This window comes from Nyctereutes procyonoides, unplaced genomic scaffold (genome assembly GCF_905146905.1).
Source record: "Nyctereutes procyonoides isolate TBG_1078 unplaced genomic scaffold, NYPRO_anot_genome, whole genome shotgun sequence".
Taxonomy (NCBI): Eukaryota; Metazoa; Chordata; class Mammalia; order Carnivora; family Canidae; genus Nyctereutes; species Nyctereutes procyonoides.
In genome coordinates this window covers 83,463,294-83,476,777 of record NW_026575146.1, presented here as the reverse complement: position 1 = coordinate 83,476,777, position 13,484 = coordinate 83,463,294, and the positions used below count along the sequence as shown (strand labels likewise).

Here is a 13,484-nt window from a genome sequence, read left to right as displayed (position 1 = left end):
GCCGCCGGCTCTCACCCCTGCCCCCCGTCGCCCTCCGCGTCTCCCCCTCCTGCTCCCACCGCGGGCTCCGAAGCCAGGAAACCCGAGAGGAAATGACTGAGCCCGTCTCGGTCCCCGCCCGCCAGCGCTCCCCTGGCCACACCCTCCGCCCGGCCGCCGCCGCCGCCGCCGCCGCCCTCTGCCCACGAGGCTGCCGGCTCGGGACCCCCAGCTCGGACGTGAGTCTCCTGCGCTCCGCCCGCGCCGCCTCCCCTCTGCCCGGGGCCGGGCTCAGGTGCCGGGGGACCGCGCTCGTCGGGCGGCCGCCCCCACCCTGCGCACGTCCCGCGCCTGCCGGGGCGCCCCGGGGGCTGCGGCTCCTCGGCCCCCCGCCGCCTCCCCGCCCCGCGGCCCCTGGCCCGGCCCGGAGGTGCCCCGCATCCCGCTCCGTCCCGTCCCGCTCCGGCGGCGACAGGCCCCTCGCACCAGCTCACTTTTTCCTCTGAGATCGGGAGCACATTACTCATTCTTCCTCTTTCCCCTCCTTGCTGACTCCTGGGCCCTGGGGACAGCCCCAGAGGGAGGCACCAGCCCCCCAGCCCTCCTGGGCCCCGCGGGGTCAGTCTGGGGAGGGGGAGCTCTTCTGGGCCCTGCGCGGTGGCTGCTCCTGGAAGCCCAGATTGCTCGATGCTTCTTGTTTTCTTTGGGGACCTGTGGATGGAAGCAGGGGGTGGGCGCCGGGGCCCTCCACTCCTAAAACCCTCCGCCCGCCCTGGAGACCAGCTGTCCGCCCTGGCAGGGGCCCCTTGAAGCCAGGGGTGCTCGCCTGGGGGTAAAGAAGGGGCTGCAGGATCCCACCGGGCTGGGGGGCCGGTGGGAGGGGTGGCGGTGCAGCCCTGGGCCTGCCTCAGTGACGTCATGGCTGACCCCAGCTCCTGCTCACCCCATAGATGTCGCTCTCTGGTCACCTGTGTCTCCTCACCATCGTTGGCCTGATTCTCCCCTCCAGAGGTAAGGCCGAGCTCTTGCCCCCCTCCGCCCCAGAGTCCCCCACCTGGAGGGCACTGGCGCCGCCGGCACCTGGTGAATTGGGCTGCCCTGCCCTGCATCTTCACCCTCCTACTGAGCCAGCACCAGGAAGTGAGGTGTCGGTGAGGGGCCCAGGGTTACACCCTCTTTGGGCACCTCGCACCTGGGTGGCCGCTTCCAATGAGTCTGGCCAGAGCCTGTCCTGCTGAGCATCCTCCATTTCACCTCCAAGAAGAACCCACTGAGTTTGATTTGGCGGGGACATTGGTGTCAGTTTTCTACTGAGCAGCCAGGAACCCCGGGCGCCCATCAAAGCAGCTGCCTGGATACGGGGTGATGCACGATTAGGCAAGGGAGGCCAGCTGGGGCACGCCCAAGAGTTGAGGGTGTCTCACTCTTGGCCTAGGAAGCGTTTCTCGAAGGCAGGACCAGGGTGGGCATTTGCAGGGGCTTCCTACCTGGCAGGTGCTGCATGTGTGAACTCATGTCGACTTCCACTCGGTTATACGGACTGTCGTGCCCATTTTATGGATGAGGGTACTGAGGCTCTGCAAAGGGCAGTGCCCTGTGCCGGAGGCTAGTGAGTGGCGAGGCGGGGAGACGACCGCCCCTGGAACCAGGGCCCCTGGAACCAGGGCCTACCCTCCACTGAAGCCGCCCCCGTTGGCCTTTGATAAAATGGTTTTCATGTGTTCTTTCAGCCAGCCACCAAGTAGTCACAGACCAGGGGGAGGGCCCCATGAGTCTTTTGGCTTTTATTAGGAGCAAGGAGGGGGGGTGGGAGCCAGCAGGGCCTTGCCCTGACCCAGGGTCCACAGGCTCCCTCTGGCTGTTGACGGGGAGCAGACTGCAGGGGGCAGGGGTGAGGCCAGGGAGCCCTGGGAGGGGGTCCAGGCCAGAGAGGAGGGGGCGGGCAGTGGCTGTAACCGACTGCGACTGCGTATCCAGGGGTGGGGGAGATGCTTCCCTCTGGCGGGTCCTTTCGCCCTCCCTACAGCCCCGAGTAGATCAGGTGTCCCCACAGGTGAGACAGGTGAGACAGCTGAAGCGCAGAGAGAGGACTTCATCTGCTCCAGGTCACGGAGCGAGGAAGTTGCTGGGAGGAGAATTTGAGACCAGGGCCCCGGCCCGACTTCAGGCCCTGGGCTCGCTGGGCTAGATCGCGCCTCCCATCCCACAAGGACGGGCAGGCAGACGGGCTAGGGTTCGGGTCCTGGCCGCAGGGGTTTCTTAAAACACCTCCAGGACCTCGGATGGATACCCCCCCTTCAAATGTCCACCCGCTGCTCTACCAGGTGTCCCGAGTTACAGCCCACAGCTTCCGAAGGGAGGGCAGGGTGGGGGTGAGAGAAGGGGCACCAGAGGCTCCTCTCTGACTCCTCGCCCTTGATTTCTCAGGACAGATATTGAAGGAGGCCACGGCCATTTCTCCAGCGGATCTAACCAGTGTGAACGTTAATGCCTTGACCCCACCAGTCCCAGGTAAGGAAAGAGGGATGGATCTGTCAAGATCCTGTCACTGCAAATCACAACAGCCACAAAAATCTCAAGCTCGGACTGCTTGGGAATTTGGGGTTTGTGCAACTGGAAAGTCTGGTGATAGACCTTCAGGCACGGCTTGGTCTAGGTGCTCAGAGGATGCTCTCAGGAGCCTGTCGCTGCCTCTCGGCTCTATTTCTCCTGTGTTGGCTTCATTCTCAAGCGGGATTTTCCTTTTACGGGGCCAGGATGGCCCCTAGAGACCTGAGGCTTCCGTCCTACCTGCTAAGAAGCTAGAGGAAAGGGCACTCCCCCTAGTCCCAATCCAGCAAACATCCCGTGACTGAGTGTCCCTGCCCAGGCTCAGGTGACATGTCCCACCATGAGGTGATCGTTGTGGCCACAGGCCAAAGCCGGTCGGCCAGACCCGGGTCTCAGGTTCAACCTCCACCAAGGCTGGTGCCAGCCTCAGTGCATGAGTGGACACAGAGCCAGGGAAGGGTGGTTCATAAAGAAAGTTCCAGGGGCTCCTCCCAGAGGCGGATGGGTTCTGAGTAGGGGAGAGTGCCTCTGCGGGACGGGATGGCTGAGGCAGGGGAGGTCTGAGGCGCGGGCAGGGCCGTTGGGCTGTTAGCGAATGACTCGGTTAACGAAGTCATTTCGATGATGTCAAAACTGAGTTGTTTCTCCATCCACGGACCTTCTCCACATCTTGTCTCTCTCTCCTCCCCCTGTTCGCGGACTCCAGACACAGTCCATCGGGACCCCCAGTCCACACCTCGGATGGGCCTGCAGACTGGTGGTGAGCGGGGCAGGGGAGGTGGGCGGGGGCGGCGTGGGCCCAGGACAGACACTGCTCCCCCTCTTCCCCCAACACTCTGGGTCCTTAGTTACTCATTTCAGTTCCCCAGGTCTGAATCCTCCGGTTTACTTTGTGGTGGGATAGCCAGCCGCCCACATCCACGTCTTTCAAAACAAATCTTCCAAAAGCATGAAAAATAATACGCATATAGAAAAGTACCCCTAAACCCCCCCCATAAATGTACAACTTCAGAGAAAACCCTAACCTGAACCGCCGTGTAACCAGCACCCAGCTCACAGCACATATATGGAGCTTTACAACCCCGCCATGTGCCGAGGCCATTCTTGCCTTCCTTGCATCTCTGCATCGTTTCCCCTTTTTGAGTGTTCAGACCACTTTTGAACTCTTTCTTGCAGTATAACGGAATTCAAAAAAGGGCTCCCCGATTTTCTCCGTCAATATTTAACGATACAGCCGTCTAGAAACACGTTCTGCTTGGAAGTAATAAAATTCATATAGGCGAGATGAAATCCCTTGCTGCGTTCCCCACTCTGGTCTCTAAGAGGCCCCAACTGCGAGCAACGGATTGGGGGGGCCCCCCAGTGGTGCTGTGCCACCTGGATATTGCGGGCAGAAACTATGCTGGCCGGCGGTATGTGTTTGTGAGCCGGTCATTTGCAAAATGATTGCTGTCCTGCAACTTTCTCCACCCGCCCCGTGCAAGGGTATGTTGGGGGGCTCCTTCCAGTTCCCATGTAACACTGATCGCGTCCCGTGTGCTGGTGTGCGGGGGCCCGTGCGTGGGGGTGAAACCATGCCCAGCTCCAGAACATCTTGGTCTCCTCTGCTGCACCTGTTGCCACAATAAGCAACCTCGCTCCCCGCTCCCTGAGCAAATGCCTCTAAGCACTTCTTGTACCTGGGCCGCGGTTCCCAATGTCTTACCTGTGTTTGGGGGATCATTCGATCCCCACACAAACCCGCTGAGGTGCAGCAACCTCACTTGACAGACAGGGAAACAGAGGCTCGGAGTGACTCACTCGAGGCGTCTCAGCAAGTCAGGGACGCACAGCTGGGACCGGCACCCTGGAGCCTGGCCCAAGGGCCTGGCTTTCACCCACAACACGACGCGGGGCGGGGGGGGGGGGGGGGGGGAGGGGGAGGAGACAAATGCTGAAACCTGTCTCCGAAGCCACTTGGGAAATGGCTGCACAGATCCGCCCCACCACCAGCCCTGGGCCACCGCGTCCCCCCCTTTTCCACCCAGGCAGTGACACCTGCTGCCTGAACGGCTTTGATTTTCACCAGCCTGGGGAGGGGAGAGGGCCCCTTGCTGTTTTGTGGACCTGAGTGTCCCTGATTCACTCGTTGCTCACCCTCCCCTCGCTCATCCAACCCAAGTAGGAACAACACAGGAGCAGATGGAGGGGACCCAGACCCCACAACCCACGGAAACGTCCGAGCTTCTAGCAGCAGATCAGGCGATGGTGACGATGACAACGGGCAAGAGCAGCCTGAGAGGTAGGCCCTGGAACTAGAAGGGCAACATGCAAATTTTGTTTAATTCTCTATCTGGGTCAGCAGCTCCCCGAGCACATTTCTCGGAGCACCCGTTTGGGGAATTGTTAATACATTTTCGAGACATCTGTTTTGCTTTGCGGTCCAAGGGAAACTCTGAGTTAAAGTTAAACACATTTCTTTGTGGCAGGACTTCTTGGAGTCTTATTAATGCTTATTTGCAGCAAGCATTCCCCAAACCTGATTGGACTTGGGACTCTCATTCAGGTTCCTTTATAGGGCTGGTGCCTTGGAAATGTGGGTGTGGGTTTTTTTCCTTCATGTACCTGTTCACGTGAGAGCAGGAGCTTTTCGGTTGCAAAATACTGCAAAGGCAACTAAAGCTAAAATAGATTCATTGGCTATATATGTTCTGTAAAATCCGGAATCATGGTTTCAGGAACAGCTGGATCAAGGTGCTCAAGCACTGTCATCATAACTGGCTTGCTCTGTCTCTCAGCCCTGTTATCTACATCCTCAAGTTCTCTTGGTGGCACAGATAGTCCCATAGTTCTATTTAGGTCACACACCCAGCAGGTAGAGCACCTCTCTTTCTCATCTCTAGCCCAAGGTGTTTAATGGACTGTCATTGGCCCACCTGGGGTCACACGCCCACGTCTGGCTGGGGGTGGCGGGGGAGCCGGGGACATGGACTGCTCTGACTGGTTAGGCCTGAGTCTTGTGCCCACTGTGAGGCTGGAGAGCAGGATCAGCTATGCCTGAACGGCATAGACCTGGAGTCAGGGAAGAGGTAGTTCTCCCTGGGACCAGCGAGTAGTTAACATTTTAGAGGCATGGGAAAGGAAGCTGAGCCAGAGGGGAAGGCAGCAGGTGGCCCCAAGGTCTTTTTGACTCATATTTGAGGAGTAGCCCCTACTGGAAAGTACTGTAGCTTGGGCCATTCCCAGGCTGACATGTATGCACAGTTGTGCAGACTGGGCACTGCACAAGACCATCACCTCTAAGGCCGTGTCATCCCCCACGTGGATTTTTATCTTTGTTATAGTTTTCCAGTGATGGCAGTGAAGCCCCTAATTCGGACAGAGCCTGTCTATTAAAACAATTTCACAACAGATAGAAACGAAGCGTCTCGGAGAAGAACTCTTTTCTATTTTCTGAAAGAGGGAAGGTGAGGGGACGGTGACTGTGTCCACACCTCCCCATTGAGAAAACCTTCTCACATCTTTGCTTGCTGTGAGTCCTGGTTGACCTGAGTCCTGATAATAGCACGGAGTCACTCTGTGTTATTATATCGTGTTCCTGATTACACGTGACAGGCATTCAAGTGGGCCGGGGGCAGGGGTGTCATGGAGCCAAGTGGTAAAAGCCATTGAGGAGCCTTGGGGTCACCCAGAACCTGGGCAGGACCGCCCGCCCCCAGTGCCTCTCTCCCTCCTTCGTCTGTGTTTCTCTGGTGCTGGGTCTTGTCTCCTGCCTGGTGAGGAACTGGCTCCTGCCCCCCCCTCCCGCCGTGTCCACCCCCGGGGCAAGCTCCAGAGCTCCCCAACTTCGCCCAGCTGTGTCTCCCATGCCTACTTGGAAGTTGGAAGGTCCCAGGGAAGAAGGAGACTGGGTCACAAGCTCCCCCTTGTGGCCTGCGTTCTGATAGACCCAGGAGGCCGTTGGGGGGGGTGGGAGGGGGGGAGCGGTCCCCCCCAAGAAAGAGGAAGATGCTTCTGGAAGCAGGGAGGCCTGAGAGCCAGCACCATGGTAACAGCGACAGGAGGCATTTGCCCAGAGTGAGCATTCTGCTCACTCGTTCATGGTTCATGGTTCCCAGCCCCCCCGCGTGGGAGGGACTGTCCCCCACCCCTCGCGTGGGAGGGACTGTTGGTTCCACAATTTACAGGAGGGCAGCGAAGGCCCAGAGAGGTTACTGTGCCGCCCTAGGCCACACAGCCCGGAGCGGCAGAACCAGCGTTTGAGCCCAGGCTCTCTAGGGCCAGCGTGCCTGAGCACCACGCAGCACCCAGGCTGTCCTTTGCATTCACTGTCTGGCTCGAGCCTTCCTCCAGCTGAACATCTCGGGATCCTTGCCTTCAGTTCATACTTAAGGAGTGAGGTGCTGGGGCGCCTGGGGGGCTCAGTGGGTCAAGCGTTTGCCTTCGGTCCAGATCACGGTCTCAGAATCCTGGGATGGAGGCCCCGCATCAGGCTCCCCGCTCGGCGTGGAGGTGGGGAGCGCGCTTCTCCCTCTCCCTCTCCCTCTGCCCTGCTCAGTGCTCTCGGTCTCTCTCCAATAAATAGCATCTTAAAAAAAAAAAGTGAGGTGCTGAGATTGGCCTGGGAGCCTGGGCTCTGTAAGGCAGTTTTTCTGCCTGTTGGCTTCATAGTGGGGCCTCAGACAGGGGTGACCACTTCACTGGGAACACTTCTCAGTGTCAGCAGGGCAGATATTTTCCTTGGGGCATTGGCTTTTTTATTTTTTTATTTTTTATTTTTTAAATTTTTATTTATTTTTGATAGTCACACACACAGAGAGAGAGGCAGAGACACAGGCAGAGGGAGAAGCAGGCTCCATGCACTGGGAGCCCGACGTGGGATTCGATCCCGGGTCTCCAGGATCGCGCCCCGGGCCAAAGGCAGGCACCAAACCGCTGCGCCACCCAGGGATCCTGCATTGGCTTTTTTAAATTAAGATTTTATTTATTTATTTGACACAGAGAGAGAGAGAGAGAGAGCACAAGTGGGGGGAGAGGCAGAGAGAGAGGGAGAAGCAGGGTTCCTGCTGAGCTGGAAGCCCGATGTCGGGTTCGATCCCAGGACCTCGGGATCGTGATTTGAGCTGAAGGCAGATGCTTAACGCACTGAGCCACCCAGGTGCCCCGTGGCATCGACTTTTTAAAGGAGAGGAACCGTCTAGTATTTTTGGTCTGGGAGCAGAAGTGACCTACAAAGTATTTTACAACCAACCAGTACCCCTAGGCTCTGCGTCTCCCAGTGCTGGGGAGTCCTGGGGGCCCCCTGCCTGGCTCAGACACACACTCTCCTTTGCTTCTCCCATTGTGAGGCAGCCCAGGAGGTCCTGGGGGAGGAGCCAGGGGGACGGGACAGCTGGTCTTAACCAGGGGGTGCAGGCTGGTCAATATTTCCACACCTATCTCCCCGCTGCGCCCAGGTTAGGAGTGGGGGGGGGATACTGCTCCTGCCCCCTGCATGTGTAGACGTGGACGGGAGTGTCTCCTGGGGACACACGTGCAGCGACATCGTCCCCATCATCCCGTGTTTCCTCCACGACTCACTTCCACCCTCTGCTACCTTTTAGCAACTCCTTCTCCTGAACCCACCAAAGGCACCACGCTCTCCAAGAGACAGTCTCCAGGCAGAGACATCAGGCGGGACCCCCCACTCGAGCCAACTGGTCAGTAACTCTCTTCCCAGACTGGAAACAGGCTATTTCCTATTCTCTGTGTGTTTCTGGCACCTGGAACCCTGCCCGGCGTGAACTAGTGCTCCGTGACCATGTGTCAGGTGGATACGTGACTTGAGGGCTGGAGGGGTGGGGGTATAAGGTAGACAGCCAAAAAGTCTCCGGATAGACGAATGAATCCACGCATGACTGCAGCGGCTTAGGAGCACAACCACGAGTCTGGAGCTCCCGAGTCTGGAGTTTGGAAGTTCAGTCTGGGCTCAGTCGAGAGGTTCTTCTGGTCTCAGCTGGACCTACTCCTGCGCCTGAGATCAGTTTGGGGGGCCAGCAGGGAGCTCTGCTTCAGGGACACCTTGATCTGTCCCCTCGTGGTCTTACCTTCTGCTTCCTGCCCAGCCAACCCCACTGAATGGATGAGAATGACACGTCCACGGGTCACAAAGAGAGTTCATTCATTCATTCATTCATTCATGACACATTCTCAAGCACCCACTGTGTCCTCGGCACCAGAGATACAGCAGTGAACAGGATGGACCAAAATCTCTTCCCTCGTGGAGCAGACATTCTGGTGGGGTGGGGGGCATTAGAGACAATAAGTCATAATCATAAGAATTATGTATCAGGTGCTTTAAAGCTGCTTTGAAGATAAATGAAGCAGCATTAGAGTCAGAGGTGACTGGAGAGTATTTCCCATAAAGGGCCAGGGAGACCTCCCTGAGAGGGAGCAGAGCGGGAGTCGCGTGGATGTCTGGGCTGGGGTGTTCCGGGCAGAGGCAGCAGCCAGTGCAAAGGCCCTGAGGTGAGAGGGGCCGGGCATGGCCACCAGCAGGGCGGCCAGTGGGGCTGGAGCATCTGGGTGAGCGGGCGAGTGAGGAGCTGAGGTGGGGAGGTGGTGGGAGCCACGGGGTGTGCCACGGAGGCTTTTGTTCTAAGTTGCCCAAGGCCGAGGCCCAAGCTGCACCCCTACCCCCACCCCTGCCCCCGACTCTGCCATCCACTGCTTCCCTCCACAATTTTTTTAATTAATTAATTAATTAATTAATTAATTTATGATAGTCCCAGAGAGAGAGAGAGAGAGAGGCGCAGAGACACAGGTAGAGGGAGAAGCAGGCTCCATGCACTGGGAGCCCAACGTGAGATTCGATCCCGGGTCTCCGGGAAAGCGCCCTGGGCCAAAGGCAGGCGCCAAACCGCTGCGCCACCCAGGGATCCCCTCCCTCCACAATTTTTGCTGAACTCTGACTTGCTCCCTGTCTGTGCCCCCAGGTTCCAGCGAGGACGACCCCTTCTCCTACGGTGAGTTACCCCCGGAGGATGTGGGAGGCGGGAGGCAGGGAGGCAGCTCTTGCCATTCTCCGCTCTTCCCTCTGCAGACGAGGACACTCTCCGGAAGCGGGGGCTGCTGGTCGCAGCTGTGCTGTTCATCACAGGCATTGTCATCCTCACGAGTGAGAACCGGGGCTGGGGGGGGCGGGCGGTGGACCCCGGGACCCCGAGATCGGGAGCGAGGAGGCCTTCCCTGGCACCTTGACGGAGGGCTCAGTCCTTGAAGGCGCCCGGGACAGAGTTGTTTTAAAGGACACATATTAGCTGCAGATCCCTATAAACCACCCAGAAGTCGGTGGCTTCAAATGATCACCGTTTGCTTAGCTCTCAAGTGTGCAATTTGGAAATGTCAGCGGGGTGCGGCTGGCTGGTTCTTGGGGTCCCAGCTGGGTTTATTCAGGCACCTGGGCTCAGGCACGGGTCGGCAGGGGGCTCTGTTTTTGTGGGTGCGTGGGCCGTTCACCTCATAGTCTTCGCTCCAAGAGGCCGCCCTGGGCTTGTTCGCAGGGTCCCCACCACGGAGAGCTGTGTCCCGGCAGCTGGGAGGGGTGACAGGTGACGGGAGGCAGCGACCACGCCAGGGACTGCTGGGAGACAGACCAATAGGCAGGGGCCCCCCCAGCAGGAGCTGCAGCTCCAGCCCCCGCCCCACTGTAAGCCCACCAGGAGGGAGCAGGGGTGGCGGGGGCAGGGGGGTCACCCCCACCCTGCCGGGGCTCGGCTAGAAGGCCAGGGGCCAGGGGATGCCGTCGCATGCTGGGGCAGGGGCAGCATTGTGTGGGGCCAGTGTTGCCCGACGGATGGGGGCACGGAGAGAAGAACACGCAGAAAAACTAATTTTTAAAACAGCCTTTAAAATGCTGCTGATTAACTGGAACACGCAGGCCGCCAGTTTGCGAGCTCTCAGTGAAGCCTTTTTTTACACCAAGTTTTATTCCCGCTCCTGCCCAACTCCGCCATCAGGAGGATGCACACGCCACAGCTTCTATTTTGTCTAGGGCGGGGGTGGGGGGCACGAACAGCCCCCGGAAGAGGTCCCTAACGCCTGCCGGCAGCGCAGAATCCAGGGCCAGGGTACCGTAGCCTCAGTCATAAACACCTGTTCCTTGTTCCCGACTGTGTGCGGGTCCCTGTCTGCACCCCCTGCCCTGTCCCCACCGCTGTGGGAAAAGTGAGGCTCCGAGACCGGAGGGGTCTGTCCAGATGGCACACAGAAATTTGGGAAGGACTGGACCCGGGTCTGTGTGGGTGTAGAGCCCGAAATGAGCTCTGGGGCCATAAATCGTTCTGGTGACAATGGTTCGTGGGCACCTGCTCTGTCTTCACCCTGTGCCCTGGTCCCCACCCTCGGGGACCTCGCAGCCAGTGGGGGGCTGACCGTAAGCAGTCTAAGTGCGTGACCGAGTGGAGTGGACGCTGAGAGGTCATTGCTGTAAGGAAGATACAGCAGAATGACAGGCCAACAGGGATGGGGGTGACACTCCCTCTAAAGAGATCGAATCAGAAGTCATTCTTGATGGTGAGAAAGACGGTTTAAGAAAACAGGTAAAGGGAGCAGCAAAGGCGAAGCCCCAGAGGCAGGAGTGAGCTGAGCGTGTTGCAATAACCACAGGAAGAGGCCGGGGTGGCTGGGGCCGCGTGTGAGCTCGGCGGGGAGTAGAAAGAGGTGAGGAGGCAGGGGCGACAGTCAGGTGACCTGTCTTCCGAAATGCCCCCCCCATTGGCTTTGGTGCAGCCCCCCTGACTCCCCTGCTGTGCCTTAAGCCCCCCTGTCTCCTCCTACCTCAGGGCCTTTGGACTGGCCATTCCCTCTGCCTTTCCAGGGAACACCCCTCCTCTAGATGTCTGCGTGGCTCCCCCCTCACCTCCTTCAATGTGCTCAAAAGTCCCCTGCTCAGTGAGGCCCCTGTAGCCAGCGCCATGAGGATGCCCCCGGTCCCTGGGCCTCCCTGCCTCCTTCCTGGCACGCGTCACCATCTGACGACACTGTCCATACACTTGACGGAGTCGTTTTTCTCATTGCCGAGCATCTCCTCGACTAGAAAGTCACCTCCCCCAGGACAGGGATTTGATTCACTCCTGTTCCCGGCTTGGCTCCCAGGGTTGAGACCAGAGCCTGGCACATAGTGGGCACATAGTAAATGTTCGCTGGATGAATGAGTGACACACGAGCGAGGCTGGGTTTTCAAAGGGCTCCTGTGTGTCTGGGGGCGGAGGGGGGTTGCGGAGGCTGCCCTGGAGCTTCCCGAGCGGCGGGGTTGATGGGCCTCGTCTCCAGCACCCAGAGCGTGCAGTGATGAATGTTGTTGACTCATGACGGAACCTTTTCCTTCACCCACAGGTGGCAAATGTAGGCGGTTACCCCAGTTATGTCGGAATTATAACAGGTGAGGCCCTCGGAAGTAGGGGCCGGCAACCCCATCGATGGGCACCCCAGGACTGAGTCCTCACCAGCTCACCATGCCCAGCCTCCTCCCTCCCCTCTCCTACAGAATAGTCAGTAAAGCCCAGCCTGGGAGGGAAGACCCGGATGGAGCCAGAGCCGGGGCTGACGGCCCGAGGCCCCTCTGCTCCCCACCCTGCCCACCCTGAGGGCTGCCCGGCTCCCTGGGCACTGCCCCCCAATTACCCATCCTGTTCAGACGAAAAGTAAAGCACTGTGGTCCTTGCCCGTGGTCTCTGATCATTCATGACTGGGGGGTGGGGTGGCGGGAAGAAGCAGCCAGGACGGGGACAGGGGCCCTGAGGAATAAAGGGAGGGGTCACAGACTCAACAGCCAAGGACGGGGTCACAGTGAACACAGCCTGGCTGGTGTGAGGCAGGAGGGATGGGAGGGCAGGCCGTGGAGGACTCTGGCCAGTGGGAGCGTCTGCGCTGGCTCTGCCCCCGGCACTTTGGGCCCCTTGGCCTGAGCGTGTGCAGAGCCTGGTGTCCGAGGGAGCTCACCCCTCCCATCGGGAGGTGGTATCGGTAACTGGCTCTGGGCCTCCCAGCGGTCCACTTTTCTTCACACTCCAGATCCTTCCACCATCATGAGGGGCCTCACACATGGGTGCGGACACCCCAGCCCACACATCCAGACTCCATCTACACCCCATGCCGAAGTGACTGCCTCTGGGCCACCTCTCGGTGTAGGGGCCTGCCTACCAAGAAGGCCACACAGGCCCTGGAGACGGGGGCTCGGGGTAGTTTGGGCAGGGAATTCCAGGGGCCCAGAGCAGGGTCAAGAAGGGCCACAGGCTCTGGTGGGCACTTCCTGCAGGCCCTGGAGAGGGACCCAACTGGATAAAGCCAGAGCAGGCCCTCTGAAGCCTGGGTAAGGGCCATCAGGACAAGGTAAAGACACGAGGTCCTGTTCACAAGTGGTTGCATAACAAGAGTTCACAGACCTCAGGTCACAGCCTATTCATGGGTTGTGAAATCAGTTTCGTGAGCTGTGGGTAGCATAAAAAAAGAAAAAGAGGGGTGCCTGGGTGGCTCAGCAGTTGAGCATCTGCCTTCGGCTCAGGGTGTGATCCCGGGGTCCTGGGATTGAGTCCCATCTGGGGCTCCCCGCAGGGAGCCTGCTTCTCCCTCTGCCTGCGTCTCTGCTTCTCTCTGTGTGTGTCTCTCATGAATAAATAGATAAAATCTTTTTTAAAAAAGAAAGAAAGACAGGGCAGCCTGGTGGCTCAGTGGTTTAGCGCTGCCTTCAACCCAGGGCTTGATCCTGGAGACCCGGGATCGAGTCCCACATCCGGCTCTCTGCATGGAGCCTGCTTCTCCCTCTGCCTGTGCCTCTGCCTCTCTCCCTCTCTCTCTCTCATGAATAAATAAAATATTTAAAAAAGGAAAGAAAAACAATAAAATATAAAAGAAAAATATCAGAATATATCCCAAATAATCTGACTCTTTATATACTCTCCTCAATTTTTGGCACATTTTCATCCTACCTGTATCAT

The 13,484-nt window shown here is 58.6% G+C and overlaps 1 protein-coding gene across 1 annotated transcript; it reads left to right on the top strand.

The window, feature by feature from the left end:
• Window positions 1-92: 92 nt before the first annotated feature.
• FXYD5 (FXYD domain containing ion transport regulator 5) lies at window positions 93-12,212 on the top strand. The gene is made up of 10 exons (XM_055310268.1): window positions 93-218; window positions 930-990; window positions 2,407-2,490; window positions 3,236-3,289; window positions 4,694-4,810; window positions 8,112-8,207; window positions 9,483-9,512; window positions 9,590-9,664; window positions 11,884-11,929; window positions 12,035-12,212. The coding sequence occupies exons 1-10, from the start codon at window positions 93-95 to the stop codon at window positions 12,132-12,134; spliced, it is 789 nt and encodes a 262-aa protein (XP_055166243.1). The 3' UTR covers window positions 12,135-12,212.
• Window positions 12,213-13,484: the final 1,272 nt, after the last annotated feature.